Source organism: Elgaria multicarinata, chromosome 3, assembly GCF_023053635.1.
Source record: "Elgaria multicarinata webbii isolate HBS135686 ecotype San Diego chromosome 3, rElgMul1.1.pri, whole genome shotgun sequence".
Classification (NCBI taxonomy): domain Eukaryota; kingdom Metazoa; phylum Chordata; class Lepidosauria; order Squamata; family Anguidae; genus Elgaria; species Elgaria multicarinata.
The window spans coordinates 101179355-101200202 of NC_086173.1; the positions used below are offsets into that span (position 1 = coordinate 101179355).

Here is a 20848-nt window from a genome sequence, read left to right on the forward strand (position 1 = left end):
CGACGCTTCTGAGATATATCGGTATTTGTTGGGTTTTCCTGCTATGTACAGGCAAAGTTGCGCTATAAAACACCCACTAGAGGGCGTTGGCCCATTGAATTGTATGAGCCAAGTGGTCACTGCCCTCTTCCTCGTGTAATTACAGTTCGTTGCAAATGCGGAAGATAAGCAGGAAGCAGAGCCATGGTAAGGAAATGTGATTCCCCCCCCCCGACTGAAGGAGCTCTTAGAGACCAGAAACTGGCCTTCAAATCTATCCCCCTTCCTCAATCTACACTCATCTACATTTGACTGCTGGAGTTTGTTGGTGTTTTTTTTGGAAAGCCAAGCAGAACCATTCATAGCTAGATAAAGTTCACAGGTGTCCAGAAAGACTCCATCCATGTATGTGTGAAGGTGGATTGTCATCTAGAGTTGTGTATGTCAATTGGGAATAGTGCCTCTTCTTAAATGGACATATTTCTGCAAAAGCTGATTGCGTTCAGGCCAAACACACACAAAAATGCAAGAAGTCCTAGGTGGTGGTGCTTCTGTGCTGAGCAATTTAAATTATTATTGATCAGCGTAGGACTGAGGTGACTAAAAGAATTGTTGCAGTTTCTGTCCATCTCTGCCACATCACCTGCTTATTAATAATGCCGATGAACTGAGCTGGAAGTTTCTGCCAATGAAACATCTCTCATTTTGATCGGTGCCATTTTTCAATGCCCTAAATTCCTGGCTGGCCTTTTAGTGATAGATTTATTTGACTAGTATCTGAGCTGGAAGCCTGTTTCCCTTGCCCCACCCTGATGGATACAGAGCTTCCCCTGAGATAAATTAGCCCTGGGCTCCTCATTCACTCCTTTTCTTTTGCTTAACATCCTGAAGATGTAATATTTCATAAAGGGATCCAGCTAATTCTTGTCTACACCTGCCAGGAGTGGAGGGGAAGTCCATATATCATGTTCTCAAGGCATGCCAATTAGCGCTTTGTGGCTGACAGGAACACCATTTCCTGCTCCACATTAAGTGTGGGAAATGGCCCCCAGCACTGGAGTGGTGAATAATTAGATGAAAACTAGATTCATGGAATCCCTGAGTGTCTGGGATCAACCCTGCCAAGTCTCTCCAGTCATCATTTATCAGCTGAGTTAGAATAATCATGTTGCATAAATACAAAGAGAATGACGTATAGAGGGCGCCATTGTGATCAGTTGACTGTGCCCTTCTACACACTATGCATGCTCTGATAGGCACTGTATGAACTGGGATCCCTGCAGATCAGACATGGATGATCCTCTGCTTTCTGGGGCACTGGGAAAGTATAGCCCATAATGCTCCTGCCTTGGGAAGTCAAGTACCACTAAAGGGCCCTTCCAGAGCCACTGGCTAATATGCACATCTGCTGCATTTCCTCAATATGGGCATTTTTTTGCTGAAGGAGATGGCCGGATCCTCTCTCTGTGTTGACTGGCTGGATGACATTTGAGATATTCATCCCCTCTGGGGTGATAGTGCTTGGTGTGAGACATGCAGTCATGGACAAATGTGGTAATGGTCTAACATTCTGCCTTGGAGAACTGGCCACTAGAGATTATGGCATACCATTATGGTGCAATCCTATGCATGTCTATGCAGAAGGAAGCCAACTAAGTTCAATGGGGATTCCTCCCAGATAAATAGGATTGCAGGCTAGATCTTCCACGTTTTGGAAGCAGAGATTTTGAAAACAGTGACACTTTTTGAAAACACAGAAAAGGGAGCTAAATTTCACATATTGATTCAAAATAACCAACCAAATCTTTGGCTACAGGCCTAATTTGAAACAGTCCATGATTGATCAACTGCACTCAGCAGTTACATATAATGTTCATGAACATTCTGTGAAAGGCATCGCAGCAGGTTTCTGCACTTAATAATTTAAAGGAAGGCTTCGTAAGCTTGTGCATCTACTGTGAAAGTTGTGGAATATCAGTTTGGTGGAAGAAAAATATTCACATTTGGCCTGGCTCAGAAAAAAAAAGTGTTGTAAGGAGGCTGGGAAAATAGTGATCTAGGGATGCTAATGGCCAGAAATCAGGAGGGCAGAGAACCAAAGAGACAGACAGGGATAGGCAGGGCTGTTGTGTTACATTCATAGCAAGGGGTAAGGTGAGATACATGCAGAGGAATAAATTTCACATACTGAAATACTTTGGCTGTTGGTCAATAATAATAATCATCTCCTATATTTTATAAGGAGGGGGCACTGGTGCTTTCAAATATCATGTTTACTTTGTAGTTAAATGATGGCATATGGTAGTAAATCGATGGCTCAGTGGTGAATAAATGTGGATGATGCACTTGTTTGTGACAGCTGTTTGTATATGCTTTCAATCTAATGGCAAATTGCCACCACTAACATTTCCACCCAACTCATTAATTCCCAGCTAGACAGCACTAAGTAGCCGCCGTTAGGCAGGTGCATCCACGATCGACGCAACGGCAAGAACATTTTGCTGGAAGAATGAAACAGGTCACTGCTTATTACATTTCAATTTGAAGGAAAAAATGGCCGTGGCCCATGGATATTTTTGTGGATGCATGTCAAGATGAAAAGTGGCGACAGACAGTGGGTAATTCCATACAGACACATACAAGGACACTTTGTGATGGCTGCCAACACTAGGGGGCAATTGGGTCGAAAGCGTGCATGATCAATTGTTGATGATGGTGGGTGGACAATGATATTCAGAGGAGGAAAAAACTGCTCTTACCTGGGGCCGTAGATTTGGGTGTAACAATACATATCCATTCAGATCAATAGCGAATACATAGCCGTTAGCCCCTAACTGGAGGGGAAGACAAAAAGAGAAGGGTTTCTAGTGAGAAACAAATGACAGTTCAAATAGAAAAGTAAGGGTTGGGTTGCATCAACGTTCCCTGCCATGATCACAAATACGTCTACAGACCTTGGTGCCACCGCCTCCTCCTCCTCCTCCTCCTCCTCCTCCTCCTCCTCTAATACTCAACCTCAAACTCTGAACAAATGTCTCTAAGGTATTGTAAGCCAAAAGAGATAGTTTCCAATTCTATTCCTACAGAAGAGGGCCCATCAAAAGCAGATAGGTGAGAGTGATTTGGAGTTGGAGTAAAGAAAGGAGAATTCTGTGCAAAGATAAACCTCATGCTAACTCTCAGAGAAGCCTGTCTTCCCTGCCTGCCTGCTTTTCGTTACGGCTGCAACTGTAGGGAGGCTGGAAGGGCACCTATTCTTTACGCACATTGTATCGCGGCGTCAGCTTCTTGATATCATTCAGAGCCACATCAATCCCCACAACACCCAGGATGAGCTGGTTCTGGAAATACAAAAACGACAAATGTTCAAATCTGATATCTTGGCTACACAGACATAACCTACTACTGATGTAACCTCTATTTATCACGACTGTCTTCGATCTAAAGCAGTGCTGGGTAACCCTTTCTTCTGTCAAGGACAATCTGTCGGGGGTGATATGTCAATGGTGGGTAGGGCCAAAGCCAACGCCCACCAGTATGTAGGGCCAAAAGTGTGTGGGTTGCTCCTCTTCTCTTTTTGCCTCCCCCTTACTGCCCAGTGGGCTGACAGGGAAGGGACAGATTGTGTGCAGAGGGGTTTTGAAATGAGGTTGAGGGATGTGTGAAATTAGATCAAGCGCTGCATGTAGCCCCAGGGCTGCAGATTGCCCACCTGTGTTCTAAAGATAAGGACAGGACATGGCCTGGCCTGGCTACATAGCAAAAAGCCTAATACTCATGCAAGAAAAGGAAATCCCCAAAGACCTCCTTGTTACTGCCCCCTTGGGACTTTTCTTCTTATTTTCACGTGTCAAACTTGTCTTGCAAATGATTGAGTACACATCTGGATTGCATGGTCTCCCCAAATGAAGTAAAATTATGACATGGTGAGCTACTGACTATAGGCTTCCGCCTGTCCTAAACTAAATCAATGTATGTGATATGTTGACATCACCATGTAAACAAATTAATATGTCACTTGGATCCATTTTATAGTTTTTACCTATTGGTCTTAGGTAAATGGGATGTCAGTAGCATCCTAGAACTCCTAGGAGATTGTCTCCTCTTCCAGTGTTGAAAGGGGAAATCTGTACCACAAACCCTGAGAGGTCAGAGAAATTCTCCAACGAACCTCTGTGAAAGGAAGCAGAGGAGGACGACACTTGCGCCAGTAGCAGCAGTCCCCCCACCCCCATGGCAAATGGCAACTTTGGGGGATACAGGCCTTTGTTCAGGACTGCAGCACAGGTAGAAAAAGTTAAATCCACCTCACCATGTGCCACAGTCCCGATCCTGAGTAAGACCCCTTATTTAACAATAAACAAAATTCAAGGAAACCGAAAGAATCGTGCATTTCATATATTTGGCCCCTTGTAGCTGTACTACAGGATTCCCAAACCACTCAGGAAAGTACGATGTGGCTGCTAGAACAAGTCTGCAGAATTCAGTTGTTGCTCTGTAGCGTAACTGAAACCTCTTATGAACTGAGAACAGTGGGTAACTCAGTCCAGTTACATTGGTAGTGATGGTTAATTCTTGATTTAACTGCTGCTAGTTGCTGCTTTTCACCTGATACTATGAACTTTGCAGATTTCAAATTCTCTGGCATGAAATTCAATCTTAATCAGAGACCTGCATTACGCTTTCTGATGCCTACCTGCTGTTTTCCAAATGATGAAGGAGTTTTAGTTCCCTGAACAGATGCAGATTGAGGGCTTCTCTACATAAGCAAAAATCCTATAGCCTTACTGGGGCTTTGTCTTCCAGAGACTTTGCAGGTTTATGATCGGCACAATACATATCCCCCCATCTGTTTTTGCTGGTTCTTTCCCATATATTTCATTTTTACCACCAGCAGATGGTGCTGCTATATTGCGCAATTTAGATTTATTAGAGCATTCTTAAGAAATGCTGGATTCCCATTTGAAAATGAGGGGAGAGGCATTGGAGGTGGACAACATCATGAAAAGGACCCGCAAACTTCCATGAGTGAACAATCATGAGCACATGATAAATACCTCGTTTAGAGACAGCCTGAGTCTACTAAGTTCTAAGTAAAGTTTAGGGAAGCTGGGGAAGACTGCTGCATGCTTCCGGGTTGCTAGATTTTATCATGTCCTAACATGAGCCTCAGCACTCAGACCTCACACTGGAGAGCCATGGAAACCTACAGGCTGAAAGTTTATTTCCTATGCTGCACAATTCAAGTGACCCAGGTAATAAGAACTGGCATTGTCTAGAGAGTTTGGCTCTCAATCTACAGGTCCTGTGCAGAAGAGATATTAGATCTTGCTTGGGACAAGAGGAAAGCATAGTCCCTAACTGCCAGGCAGGATTGTTCAAGAAGCCGCATGTCTGGCAACACCAACTTCTGCAATGTGGCCCAAAGCAAACTGAACCCAGTAGCTGTGGAGTACAGGGCAAACAAGGGCCTGTCTCATGATTGATGGGGACACTGATGTCAGTCCCTTCTCAGGGTCTCCTATCCTAACTGTACATCTCTTTAAGATAAGTACATCCTTCTTCGACAGAGACACCAATGCTTGCACCTGCAACAAGCCACCATATCAAATGCTACAATGCGCAGCATGGGATAATTGTTGCAATGGAGCTGCCATGCTGCTTTATGAGGCAATAACCAGGCTCCCTGGAGAATAAATGGCTTGGTCTTTGGCCTTGCCGCTTACCGAGTTGAGAAACAGATCATTGCCTGCTTAAAAACAAGCTGACATGGAATGCCATGGCAGGTCTATTACTGCTAATAAATCTAAACAAACACGAACACAGGAACATAAGGCAGATGAGACAGACAATGGACACATGCTGGGATTCTACTCACTGGGGAAAAGGGAGGTATTTCTGATCTTTTTAGTGAAGCTTGTTTGTCTGGAAAATCAGCTGCCACTATGAAGTGTGACAAGTGTCCTTGAAATACTGAAGACATAAGACACTGCTATGTTGTTGCTGGCTCACATGGGGCTCCCGCTGACCTCCCGTCCAGGTACGAAGCTGCTGACCTTTGGCAATAGTGCAGCACAGGGAGCTCCCAGACCATTCGCACCAGGCCCATGTCTTACGTGTCTCATAACTAATTTGTGCTTACGGGTTTTGGAGACATCACTACACACTCTCTGAACGATAGCACAACAATGCTATTGCTTCTCCCTCTCTCCAGTGTTATAACTGTGGGCTTAAAATGAAGTTAGATGATGTTACAGGACAGTATTTATCTCAAAATGTTGGCACTTAACTGGGTGAAATTCTCTGTCCTGCCTCACGCAGGAGTGCATATTGTCTCTTCTGGTATGCTTTAAAATACTTATCATTCATCTCTCATTTGAAGGAAGAATTTATTTCCCTGCTGCTACCCCTAATTTCGGGTACCTTCACACTTAATCCATTGGTTGGGTGTGCAGCCCTTGAACCTAATTTTATGACGTTGTTGTGCAAAAACAATGAAGATGGGGCAAGATGGTGGTGGAGTGATAGGTTGGATGGCTATATTTGTTCCAGAAAAATCCCATCCATCTGTCCCTCTATCAGAGGGGCAGGCAACCTTTTTGGGACCACATTTGGCAATTTGAGAACCTATCTTAGCCACCACCACAAAATGGCTGCTACGGGAGGCATGGCGAGTCACAAAGGACAAGTAAGCTTTCCGAGAGACTTGAGTACAAAGCAGAGATGGGGTCTGAGCCCAACATACTAAACAGTTGAGCTCCAAGAGAAACCTATTTCACAGAAGCCAAACACCTTTTCTTTTCCCACCTCCCTGCCAGACAATTCATTGCTCTGTTTTCATTCCTCTCTTTCTCTCTCTCACTCTAGATCACCACCCGTAGACACTCTCTCTCTTTCTCTTGGTGACACCTCGGTGGGCACAAGGAAAGCTGTCCAGCGACACACTGGTACCCTTGAACATCACTTTGCCTACTCCTGCTCTATCAGTTTACTATTTTGCCCCAAGCTTACTACCTTTGCATGTCACAAAATTGGTCAGGGAGATCAAATACTGGATTGATTTAAAACTGATTTAGAAATGCTTTCATGACATGTGAAAATAGCCTTTTCTGTTTACAGATGTAAGGATACCATAGGCATGAAAAACAAAGGACAAAATAGACCTGTGTGTGGACACTAGTCTCTCTCTCTCTCTCTCTTGGGGGGAATCCGCACGTCATTCTGAGATCGCTTCTAAGCAACCCCAGTGCAGCGTGAAAGCGATCGTGTACCTGGCCTTTGGAAGAGCCAACGAAGAGAAGTCCTTCCCGCCGCCGCCGCCACCACCCGCAGACCTCCTCGCCAGCTGGGATGGAGAGCTCGAGGAAAGAAGGCGGGGTGGAGAGCTTCTTCCGCTCTCAACCCCGCCTTCTTCAGCCGAGCCCTCCTCGCCAGTCGGCGAGGAGGTCTGCGGGTGGTGGCGGCGGGAAGGATGTCTCTTCGTCGGCTCTTCCAAAGGCCAGGTACACGATCGCTTTCACGCCGCACTGGGGTCGCTTAGAAGTGATCTCAGAACGACGTGCGGATTCCCCCGCTCTCTCTGGATGCTTCCAGACAGAGGGCTCCTAGTGCTATAAATCAAAAGATATGGTGTAGCTATTCCATCTTTCCTTCCTTAACAGACCTTTCATGGAAAGGAAAATGGTGGAAGAAGCAGTGGGAAAACATAAGAAGGTTACAAGTTGAAGATATTATCATCTGGATTCCTTGTACAATTCGGGATATGAGGCAAGACAAAGCCTCATTTGAAATACCCTCTCCCTCATATACAAACACACAAGCTCTTAACAGGAAGCTATCTTCACTAACCATTGTGGAACCCTGCTTGAGAGGTTAGAGCAAAGGTGAAATCAGCTGTAGGCCAAAGCTACGATGGGGAGCTCCTTGCAAGATGAAAACATACCTTCTGTTCATTGCTGTCATCCTCAGTGAGGTTGAACACTGGCAGAGTACCTGTCACCACCAAGCCCAGACCCTAATAAAGAGCAAGAAAGTCTGATAAACACAAGAAACTCTCCACAGAAGACGAGCCAGTTCAGTTGATACAGAGTGGAGCAGGAAGAAATCAATCTTGGAATGCTGGGCTGGGGACATTGGAGGGGCACGTGACATCAAGTAATCTCATCTAATTATTATTATTATTATTTATTTATATAGCACCATCAATGTACATGGTGCTGGTAATTAAGTTACAGTTATGAAAACTATGCCAGCAAAAGAACATGAAAGTAAAAGGGCAACTATGGGATCTTGTAAAACAATTTTTCTTACCAAAGCATCCTGATAGACATTGGTCCACTGAACCTGTTTTGCTTTGTCCCCTGCTAAGACCATGGGTCTTCCAAGAACATCCAAGTATTCCTGTAGGAGAAGGAGAAGACACATAAATACATTCAGCCCATGGAGAAAATATAATATATAGCATGTATCCCCTCTCTTTCTTTCCCCCTCTAAGTGCCACTCTTGCAATAAGGAATGTTTTGTCAAATTAATTCCTGGCATAGAAAAGCATTATTGGGATCACTGGAGGAACAGAGCAGGAACTGACTGCTGCTGACAGTTTAGAGTGCCATTAGAGGGTTAAAGACTGCTTCTCATCCCAGGAGGGAGGTCTTCTAACTTCAGCAAGAAGAATGTTATCAGTGCCCTATAGCAGCATGCACTGAAAGCATCACAGAAAAGTATCACAAAAGGATGGAAAAGATGGCTGAATTGACCGAAGGGCTTACAGATTGTGTTTCATACACAGCCAAGTGTATTGCTCTTTTTTTTTTTGCTTATCAACACTGTTTTCCCATGCTCAGGGCCGCAAGTGGCAACCTTTTCAACAAAGAAGGGGATTTTATGGAAGACAATCCTGTTTCACAATGATAGGAGCATCCACAGAAAATAAGATCAGAACTGGGCTTGCAAAGTACTTAAAAGACTGAAAGCACAGGTACACAGACACTTTTGCATAAAATTTGCTTATGCTAATTTCTATGGTTAGAAACACATTTAGGGCAACTTTTAGAGACAAACACACACACACCATTCTGGTTCTTGCTATCAGGGCTTACTCTGAGCTATGAGGTCTCAGCAGGAACTTTTGGGTCCAGTACACCAGTGTGGTGTAGTGGCTAAAGTGTCAGAAGTTCAAAGTCTGGATGTGTAAAGTGGTGCCAACGCACAAGCCTTGGAAAGCTAATGTATATAAGTGAGACGTATGAATGGGCGAAGTATTGACCGCCACCCACAACACCCACCCTAGTGTTAGAGTAGAGAAACTTGCGACAATCATACACAAGTTTTTTTAAAAAATAAAATTTTAAAATAAAAAAGCAAGCCGGCTTCAAATCCCATTAACAGCAATAGCAGTTTACAGTAGAGTGAGGATAGTCAGAAAAGATATTTTAGGGAAGGGGAGAATGGATCACACAGAGTACAGCAAAAGCTTCAAAGTATAGCAAAAGCTACAAAAGTAGGAGTAAGTGAAAATTTCAGATACGTTGAACGCCTCGCTTGTTCTTTATTTCAGTGATTTTAACATTAAGATGTTATGTGGAACAGTTTTATTTTGTTTGCTGTAAAATCAGATATGTGACCAAGGCTATGTTCAGGTGGTCACCCACCCTTGGTGTTGGACAAGCCCCCTGGGGGCTGACCATGTTGTCCTCCTTTTTGGTTTCCAAAATATGGTCACCCTAGCTAATCATAAGAAAGATGGGCAAGATTCACTGACAGTCTGAAAAATCCAACCAGAGTTGTTGCTCACCCCTTCTGCTTTCTCCAAAAATGAACTGGCGTTTTTGAATTCTCCAGCTGAACACCTGAAAATCCTTGCCTTTTCTTTAGTGTTCAGATGGAATACCCCCAAAGCCTAGTTTAGCCACTGCTCCTCTTTCCCTGTTTTTCCTCTCCCCCCGCCCCAGGCAACACACACAGAGGCCCTGTTCAGAAGACACCTTAAACCATGGCTTTAACCACAGTGAATAAGGCAAAAAGCCTTAATCACCTTGGTTAAAGCTGTGGTATAAGGTGTCTTCTGAATGGACACACACACACACACACACACACACACACACACACTCCCCTTTGTTCCACAGGCAAATGAGAACCTGAGCTGCCTTACTCAAGAACAAAAGAAGAGCCCTGCTGGATCAGACCGAGGGTCCATCTAGTCCAGCACTCTGTTGACAGAGTGGCCAACCAGCTGTTGACCTGGGACCAACAAAGTGGGACACGGTGCAACTGCACGCTCCCGTCCATGTTCCCCAGCAACCAACTTACTGCCTCTGATACTGGGGGTAGAACATAGCCATCAGGACTAGTAACCATTGAAAACAACAGAATGAAATTTAATAGAGATAAATGCCAAGTTCTACATCTAGGAAATAGAAACCAAATGCACAGTTACAAGATGGGGGATACTTGGCTCAGCAATACTACAAACGAGAAGGAATTGTTGTAGATCACGAGCTGAATATGAGCCAACAGTGTGATATGGCTGCAAGAAAGGCAAATGCTATTTTGGGCTGCATTAATAGAAATATAGCTTCCAAATCGCGTGAGGTACTGGTTCCTCTCTATTCGGCCCTGGTTAGGCCTCATCTAGAGTATTGTATCCAGTTCTGGGCACCACACTTCAAGAAGGACGCAGACAAGCTAGTTTCCAAAATGTTCAGAGCATGTTCAGAGGAGGGCAACCAGGATGATCAGGGGTATGGCAACAAAGCCCTATGAAGAGAGACTGAAACAACTGGGCATGTTTAGCCTGGAGAAGAGAAGATTGAGGGGAGAGATGATAGTACTCTTCAAATACTTAAAAGGTTGTCACACAGAGGAGGGCCAGGATCTCTTCTCGACCATCCCAGAGTGTAGGACACAGAATAACGGGCTGAAACAGGAAGTTTCGTCTGGACATCAGTAAAAACTTCCTGACTGTTAGAGCAGTACGACAATGGAACCAGTTACCTAGGGAGGTTGTGGGTTCTCCCAAACTAGAGGCCTTCAAGAGGCAGCTGGACAACCATCTGTCAGGGATGCTTTAGGGTGGATTCCTGCATTGAGCAGGGAGTTGAACTTGATGGCCTCATAGGCCCCTTCCAGCTCTACTATTCTATGATTCCATGATAACCTCCTCCAGGAATTTATTCAACTCCCTTTTAAAGCCATCCAAATCGGTGGCCATCACTATATCTTGTGGTAGTGAATTCCATAATTTAGATTGCATTTTGAGCTTCCTTTTGAATATTCACCCTGTCCTTAAACCCAACATTTCTCTCTAGAGGTTATGAGACTGGGTTCAAAATCGCATATATTCAGCTATTGAACCACAGTTCAAATGGTGCTCAGTTAGCCAGGGCTAAGTTCTTAAAGGCAGAACACCAGAAAAAGAAAACACAAAAGGGACAAGATAAGAAGACAGCTCATTTCTAGAGAACGCAGCATTAAAAAAATGGTGTGAAGACAAATGTGTGTTAAGGAGTAAGAAGAGTGCTGTAGGCTGGGAAAAGAACCTTGGGGGGGAAATCTTGGATGAATAAAGATGCAAATGGAAAGAGAGGCTTCACTAAAGAACAATAGGTTGACCCTGGAACTGCAGGTCAAAAGCTACTGGATTTTATATGTCCCTGAGAGACTGAGATTCTGTTGTTTTGTTCTGGGAACAAAGAACATAATTGTAGAGGTTGGCTTCAGTTCAGAATAGCTGCCAAACACTATTTCTACTGTGAGTCCAAGGGAACAATCCGTAAGAGTAGAAATAACAAGTCCCTGACACAAATCTCAAGCATCTCCGCTGCATAGCTAATAACACCACTAGGTTGAAAGTGGATCAAGTATTTCCCGGGTCTTTAATGGGGACATCGGCCACGTGGAATATCAAATTGAGATCCATTATGTCCACACATGAGATAGGGATCTCTGTGTAAACAATCTCAACCACTAGAGGAGACATTGTGCCACAACTTATGTGGTCTACTGTTTAGTAATGTCCACATAGTATGTTATGAGACAGGCAGGAGAGAAAACAGCAAGAGAACAAAAAGAACTCTGATTCTGGAACATAAAAGATGACATAACCCCAAATGCATGTCGTATAAAAGGTAAATCGCAGCAACATCCAGAAGTGATCAGCTTTCATACATGTGGAGGCTTTTCAAAACCAGCAAGTGTTCCCCCCCCTTTTCTTTTGTGTATCTCACAGAGGACACTTTGACAGATCAAAGCTTTACAAAAGAACTGAGATCAGGTTTGTGTAAGATTGGGCTTCTTCCAACAAGTTCCAAAAGAGAGGCCAAAACACCTGTTCAGTCCTACATGGGGGTTGCAGACTAATCCCTACATGGAAGCGTGGGAATTCTGCCATCCTTGAAGCAGTCCTAATACTCTGCATTTCCGGCACTACATCGATGTAAACAAGGATAGAGCTAAGCAATGACCAAGCTCCTTTTGCTTCATTTCCGAACCCCTTCAGCTTCAGGAGAAAGATTAAAACCACAGAGTGAGCACAGGAGTGCGGAAACCCCCCACAAAAGTGCTGGAGGGAGAGAAGAAGAAAGAGACAGAGAGGTGAACCCTGGACTGATGTGCCCTGGAATCTGTCCACTTCACAATCCCTACAGGGATGCTATGTAAGCAACGGGGAGGGCTGGGGGGAACGAATGGCAACAGCAGTTCTGTGTGCTGAGAGCCGTATTTGCCGCCTGTTTGTCTTTTGTAAGCACGTTAAGGGATAGTATGTGCCAATCAGTCCTCGCTGTCAGCATGAAGGAAATACGCCCTTTCCCCAAATCGATTAACCCTCCCTGCATGTTGCCATGGTGAAATAAGGCAGGCACGAGCTTCAGCCCTAAAGCGCTAGGGGAATGTATTATTTCCGGATGATTTAATGCAGGGGAGAGAGAGAGAGATGTAAAGGGAAAACAGCATCACAAGTGGAAGACAGAGAAGCAGAGGAAGGAGAAGAGGAGTGATAGGAACAGAATTATTGAAAGTTGGTGTAGAGGGAAGAGTGGATGAAAAGGGAAACTGATGCATCCTTGAGATCACTACTTGTAGCTTGGGTTTATTATTTTTTGGGAAGCCTAACATCTCACCTTCTCCCTTCTGTATGCTCACAACAAAGTTATTTACCTGTTATTGTTGTTCTTCAAGAATAGGTGATACACTACCCTACATATTATGTCCACCATAGCCAGGTACTTGGAAGAAAACCCTTCTAAAGTTGCGGAGAGGCCCTTTCCCCTAACTGGAACATAGGAAGCTCCCTTCTACTGAGTCAGACCATTGGTCCATCCAGCCAAGCATTATTGAAACAGACCAGAAACGGCTCTCCAGGTTTTCAGACAGGATTCTTTCCTAGTTCTAGTTGGAGATGCCTGGGTCAAACTTGAGGCCTTCGCATGCAAGGCATGTGCTCTACCACTGTGCTATGGCCCCTCCTTATCCCACCAGTAGCCTGAGGTAAGTGTGAAAGTATATATGGAAGGAGCCATTTCAGGTCTGAACACAGTTTCTGAGACCAAGCCAACAGGAGAGCAAGGGCATGAAATTTACTTTATTATAGTATTATCCCAACCTTCATCCAAGGAGCTCAGTACATGGTTCTCTCACCATTTTAACAGCCATGTGAGGTAGGTTAAGATGAAGTGAGAGATGGGCCCCAGGTCACCTGTTGAGGTTCATGGTTGCATGTGGTTGGACATAGTTCTTTCAGACTAGACCAACATCCAAATGAGGTGTTGGGTCCGAGTATGACTTTGAATCGGCTGCTCTTAAAGAACAATTTACAGCTAAGCAACTTTGCTGGTTTGTTTGAGTGGTGCTGTACACAGTGAGAACCTATGGATGACTAGCAAATTTCCAGCTGAGGAAGGCTACTTCCAATATCAGAGGGACAATGCCTATGTACACCAGCTGCTGTTGTGTTTTTTCTGTGGGCAGCTGGTTGGCCCTGTGTGAACAAAATGCTGGACTAGAAAGACCCTTGGTCCAATCCAGCAGGGCTCTACTTATGTTCATATGTTGCTGTTCCAACAGTGGCAAGTAATGTCAGTAGCCCTTGGAAAAGCTGGATTTCCCAGGTCTATCTGTGGCAGCACCAGAGGGGAGAGGGGATGACATCTCTCCATTCTTCCCTCCTGGTTGCTGCAGCCATAGCAGCAGGAAAATAAGTGGGCGGAGATATGGGGAACAGTTTGGAGGCTTGCACTGGGAGGATAGAAGGGAGGGGTGCTGAAAACTCATGGTAGGGTTGACAGGGGTTAGACGTGATTCTCCCTCCCTGCATTTGGTTTTTCTGAACTTTCTTGGAAAAGGCTAAGACTCTCTCTCTCTCTCTCTCTCCTGGGATTTTCTGAAGCAGCTTGGAAAAGCTAAATGCTTTCCAAACAAGCTTGCTATCACCATTTTGAATATCACATGTAAACAGAGTCCAAACAGAGTCCCAAACAGATGGCTTTTAGTGCTAATAAATAATTGCACTTCCACTGAAAGCCACAAACAGAATTGCAATCAGCATCCCACACTATCAGGAGAAATGAAGACACTTTCAATGTGTATATCTGTTCTGTTTCAGCTGGTGAGTCCTGTTGCATCCACTGCGCATGATGAGCCCCAGTTCATACAGAAGACACGGGGCAAATTGTGTTCAGTAGATTCTGACCAAGCAGTTGTCAGATTTCCCAGAGAGAAAGAAACATGAATACAGCAGCACCATGGAGAGCTCCAAGTGATGCTAGAGCTAGAAGCCAAACAAGATTATCTGTATGTTGTGCCCACAAGAAGCAGATTGTGATTGAGCCTTAAGTACAGTTTTGGCTTTGTTTTGGCTGGTTAGCCCACTGTTTGAGCAGTGTTGGGCTGTGACAACACATCATTGCTAGATCCTCAGAATCCGAGGACAACAACATGACTTCCTGTGGGGCCAGGGTAGCTGGTCCCTGGGGCCTCCCTGAATAACTAGGTCCTAAGGAGATGAAAATGTCATGATGCCCTTCCATAACCAACACCTCTTCCATATCTGTTAACTCAGGATGAGGGATCAAGATCTTGACTGATGACAACATCCCACTATTTTCCATCTACACCAGTGCTCCTCTCTCTCTCTCTCTCTCTCTCTCTCTCTCTCTCTTTAAAAGGGTCATGATTTTGACATGGATAGTGACTTATTGGGCAGCTGGTCCTAACACAGCTCAGTACACATACACTAAAGTCTTTGCAATGGGTGCCATTTTTATGTTTTCTGGCTTTTAGAGTATTTTAAAGTCACAATATACCACCTAAATGAAAGGGTGCTATCTATCTATCTACACACATATATAAATGATGGTGGGGGGAAAACTACTTTCAAGTCATCTCCACTTTAGCAAGGTGGTTAGTGGCAATGATTGAAAAAGGTTTCTCCTTCCATTTCTCATTAAATCTTTATATTACATTATGGGGATATAATGCTATTACTTTTTTAAAGTGGCATTTTGCCATACATATAGTGCGTGTGTGTGGCAAAATGACACCCTGTGCCCACAGGAAATTGTGCACTAAGGGTTTCTGTGCATGTCAAGATTTCACTACTTTTCAGTTATTTTAATAACAGTTGGACTTTCCCTGGTTAAAAAAGAAGATGGAAGCAGCACTGGAAAAAAACAGGTGGATTTCAAAAGAATGACGACGTCGGGTGAACTCCCCACCCCCCTCCCCAATAAAATCTGACTAAATGAGCCATGGCAATTCCACCATAAATCCTCATCTGGAAGCAGTCTAAGAGCCTGGCAGCTTACCAGTCCTATCACACTTATGCTTTAGTCAAGCAGGTGATTGGTCTATTTTAAAAATATGAACATTGTCAAAAGAAATATTCATTTCAGTTTTTACACAAATAACTTCGCAAGGGTTCTTGAGAGTATAACCCTCCCTGCTCAAAATAGATACCTGGTAGTTGTCCAAGGCGTTGGTTTTGTCAGGCATATATTGTGTATTTGGTTATTCCAGACGGACAAGTATAAGCATACAGCCTTTAAAAACATACTTAATAGCAGGCGCAAATGAGGCCAATAATTTAACATCTGGCACTGCTGCACGGCAGCCTCGCTTTACTACACTAATTTCTACATTGTAGCAAATGCTTCAGATCTGGGATATAAATGGCTCCATTACTCTGCCTGATCTGCTTCTCTCTGAGACCTCAGGCAGATGAAATCTGACGTTTCTGATGACAGGCAGTTTAATCATAGGTTCCCATAACTGGACGAGAGACTTAAGGCAGCTGAGAGTCCAGTTAAGTGTGATTATTTGATGGGCATGCTTGTTGTCTCTTTTGCACATCGGTGGAAGACACACAATGGCTGCTTGCTGATGCAAGGGGGCCTCTGAGAGACAGACTGATTAAATGCCGTCAGCATCTATTGCTGCCATAGTAAGTCTTTAGGCAAATCCTAATAGGTGTTAAAGGTGGTAGGAATTAAGCAATTAATATTGTATAATAAAATAGTCACAACTGGGTGAGATGTTTTTCCAAGATAATTTAAATCTATTTACAATTCCTGCTAGGCCTTCAGCTGGTATGAACTAGCACAAGAGGTTAATTTTTGATATTATTATTATTATTATTATTATTATTATTATTATTATTATTATTATTATTATTTGTATCCCGCCTTTTGCCCAATGCTAATAAAATTTCTAATAATTTTCTTATTAGAAATCCCTCGCTGCAATTCCCAGGATTCTTAGGTGGAAAGCTAAGCTACAGTCTTGTGTAAACTTTCCTGGAAGTAAGCTGTACTGAAGAGTGAGGAAAGTATAAATACCTGAACTATGTGTTCATAAGAATTCTGCCAGAGTAGGCTGTCTCTACAACTTAGCCCTCTTGAATAGTAAATAACTCCTGCCTACAATTTCTCCTGCCTTCTTTATGTCCTATATCAGGGGCGGGGAAACTCAGCAATCAGTTCACACATCTGGCAACCGTGATCTGACCTATTCCTGACAGGGAGGGTGAGGGAGAGGGGAGGGATGCCAGAGAGAAAGAGTGGGAGGAATGGGGTGGTTTCAACTACCAGTCGCTTCAGTCCCAGCCACTACTGGCAAGTGGCCTCTGACAGATTAGCCACAAGCGAATTTGGCCCTTGACAGAAAGAAGGTTCCTCATCTCTGTCTCATGCCTTCAAGAGCACCAGTTTGCAGGCTGGGAGTTACAGAGGCTTTCAGGTTTGTGTATATTTATGGTATATCAACACGAGGGCCGTGTCTATACGAGGTTGCTTTGGCGACTCGTTATCTGACATCCCGCAATTGCGCTCCTCCAGGGTAATACCCATGGAAAGGAGCACAAATACGGGATTTTAAACTTAATGGGGAGGAGGAGGAGGGGCTGTTCCTGTTCCATTTCTTCCCTCAGCCGACCCACATACCCCATTGTAGACAGACAGACCGACAGACAGACAGACAGACAGACACACACACACGGCCAGAAGGAGCCCTCAGATGTGCTGGGGAGATGGGAAAGTGAGGCACAGAGGGTTTTTTTTTTTACTTCTCTTTAACCGTGAAGGTCCGCCGGTCCTTGGAGGCAGTCCAGTGGCCATTCGGCTCACCAGCCTGTCAACCCCTGTCCCTGCTCCTTCTTTCTGTAACTGTGACACTCCTCTTGCAATGCCATCAAAATCGATAGGTAAATGGTTGTCATGGGACTAACTCTCGCTGGATTGGGGCCACAGTCGCTGTAGTGGTGGCAATGGTGAGATTCATCCCCCCTCGCTCCAGTATTTCCCCCCCTACTTCTTTCTCTTTAACTGTGAAACTCCGCCAGTCCATCGGCTCACTGGCCTGCCCTCTCCCCCTGTCCCGGTGCCCGGTCTAGCTTCAGTTTGTTTGTGTGTGTTTTTTTAAAAAAATCTTCCTCTTTTACCGCAAAGCTCTGCAGGTTCCACAGAGGTGCAGAGGGTCTTTTTGTATTATTTATGTATTAATTGCAGTGAAGCTCCCCAAGATCCCTGGAGGTGAGGTCCAGAGGCTATTCTGCTTGCTGGACCACGCCCTACCCAGCAGATGGTGCCCAATCAGGGGGTGCCTTTGCCCCACCTCCGCTGTAATATCGGAGCGAGACAACAGATGGCAAATGTGTGTCTACGCCTTGCTTGGTGGGGAAAAGTCAGGGTAAGTGTCCGACTTTTTTAAAGCAAAGCTTCGGGGGTTTGCCCCTGGATGGCTTTGTGATGGTGGCTGCGTCATATAGATGAACTGCCATCACTGCGGAGCCACCCTGGGGCAAACCCATCATCAAGACAGGGCCACAGTGATGATTAGGAACATGCAAGCAAGCTATGATGTACCCACAGTTACCCAAAACTGGTATTTATTTAGTTATTACTTTTTTATATAGCCCAATAGCCAAGGCTCTCTTGGCAATTCACATTCAAAACCATAAAATACAGCAAGTCATAAAATAAAGTTTTAAAAGTAAAAATTACCATTTAAATCCAAAATAAGTTAAAATCCAGGGAACGCCTGTGTGAAAAGGTATGTTTTCAGGAGGTGTTTAAAGGATGTTACATTTTCCGTCTCCTGAACTGCACAAGGGAGGGGTTTCCTGGAGGGTGGGTGCCGCTTCCGAGAAGGCCCGCTGTAAGCTTTTGAGGGGATAGGTAATTCAGTATCCATCCATTTCATTAATTATTCTGGTTTTTAAAAATGTCACATGTTCCCTGCTCTAATGCTCCATGTGTGGGTATTTTAAGAGAAGGCTGCTGGTGGGATGGGTGTGGGGGAAACTCTCTAAAGAGAAACCAAAGGTAATCATTGAATGCTTAACTCTGGTCAGTTTTGAAGAATCACAGGTTCCTCTCCTCCACATTTTGTCAGAGATGGTTTCATATTGTCTGCCTTGCCCTATGGAGAGATGGACAGGCACTTAAAGATGTGGCTGAAGGAAAGAGGGCAGTGTCCCACGGACTACAATGAGGAATTGACCGGCCAATTTTCTGGCAACTCCCATTGCCAGAAAAGCTGCCCGGATGGGAGCAAAGGAATGTGCATGCTGGCCCAATGTGAAGTCTATTACAGGTCTCTAGGTGATGCACCCAGTGAGGGGCAGCAGATGTTCTATGCAGGAAGAAGGTTTCATTAGAACAAGCTCCAACTGTACACATAATTATCTCCAATGCCCTGCAGCTCCCCATACGTCTCTCTTCTCATTCCAAAGACGCTTTCATCTTTAAACAGAGCAGTGCACAGGCAGGAAAAGAAATGAGGAGGATGGTGGTTCAAAGCTGTACAACTTGCAGCTCAACTGAGAGAATCGCACATTTACTGGTTGACTTAGGGGCGATGGGGTGTGTGACTGAAGCCCATGAGGGCTGCAAACACCAATGTTTCTGTGCACACTCATAAACCTATCCACATGTACACACACAATCATGCCATTCAACTTGCATGTAAACACAGGTAGTTTACATCTATCCGTATGGCTATGTCAATATTTGAGTAGACATTTGCAGAGGAATAAATGCATTGATGTATATTAAGATATTTCAACCCTGAAGTCACATGCACTCATACAATAACAGGTGAACACCCATATAAATAATATGCTAAAACACATGATTGCACCAATGTGCCCACACATTTCAGTGATCATAAAGTCCCATGCTGGTGCTCGCAGCTCACATGTTGTATCCAACCACACTAGAATCCATATCAGCACTGACAGCTGCCGTCCAAACATATTGATTGTTGCACTCCTATCTGTCAAGATAAAAACAGAACCATTTATCCCCCTAGCTTGTATCCTGTTAGAAATATTAGGTAGAGGCCATGGAAAGGCAAAAACGTGATACCTACCTATAGAGAGCCAGGAAGTATAAGCCAGGATATGAAGCCATGAATTTGGCTTAATATCCTAACTTGTTCTGGGGCCACTAAACATAATTAGGCAGTTCAGACCAAATGGGAAATTATAATTAGCTGAAAAGTCCCTGGTTTGATTGCTCCCCCTGGGAAGGGAGGAGTGAAGGGGGCAGCACGCATGCCCAAGGGCTCATTCATATCTCGGCTTATTAAGTCCAAACGAGGAAGCCATCTCAAGCATCTTAAGACCTGACCTGACCATGAATCAGACATCAGCTGAGTCATAAGCCTCTTTGGGGTTAAAAAACAGGCACTAAAAGAGTATCTGAAATATGGACCTTCTTAAGCAGCTTCATGACACCCAGAAAAAGAGAAAGGAGAGAAGTCTCTCTGATAGCTCAATATGAAGGATAGACAACATTTGGGCTTACACACTCACACTCACAAACACACACTCACACACACACACACTCACACACACATACACTTTCTCCACTCCGAGCCCACAACAGAAGGCAACCTTCTTGTGACTGGTTTAGATGACCAGTGAACATTATCAGTGAACCAGTGTGAATATGGGGCAGTGAACGGCAGTCCACGAAGACCCCTTTGGCTAATTGTTGATATGCGGAGAGCTGCTGGTGTCAGCACATCCATACAGCGAAATCCTCTATCAATCTCGATATCTGTAAACTGGGATCTCTGTGTGCAGATATCCCAGCAGCAGATAAAGAAAATGGAAAGACATGGCTAACCTGATTCCAGAAATTTTTTGCAATCGAGTCAGAAGCCAAAGGCTCAATCTGGTTGTGGGCCTGAAGAAGGATCTATATACAAAATGCACTAGGCTGAAGAACTGCAAGCAGAGGAAAAGCAAGGTTCGTTAGGAGCACTCATACACACCTAGGCTGACAGATCTCATCTAGCCTACACTAAACACCCCTTGTAGTGTAGGACATACACTACCATCCCAACAGAGAAGCAGTTTGCTTTGTGGACAGTT

At 44.4% G+C, this 20848-nt stretch overlaps 1 protein-coding gene across 2 annotated transcripts in view; it reads right to left on the reverse strand.

Annotated features, from left to right (window-relative positions):
* CACNA2D2 (calcium voltage-gated channel auxiliary subunit alpha2delta 2) overlaps window positions 1–20848 on the reverse strand; it is a 639662-nt gene that overhangs the window by 49429 nt on the left and 569385 nt on the right. For both annotated transcript variants that reach the window (XM_063121105.1, XM_063121104.1), the window contains exons 15-18: window positions 8290–8379; window positions 7922–7993; window positions 3246–3320; window positions 2739–2813 (exon numbers count right to left, since the gene is read on the reverse strand). In XM_063121105.1, the coding sequence (XP_062977175.1) occupies window positions 2739–2813; window positions 3246–3320; window positions 7922–7993; window positions 8290–8379 (312 nt within the window). The remainder of the gene's footprint in view (window positions 1–2738; window positions 2814–3245; window positions 3321–7921; window positions 7994–8289; window positions 8380–20848) is intronic.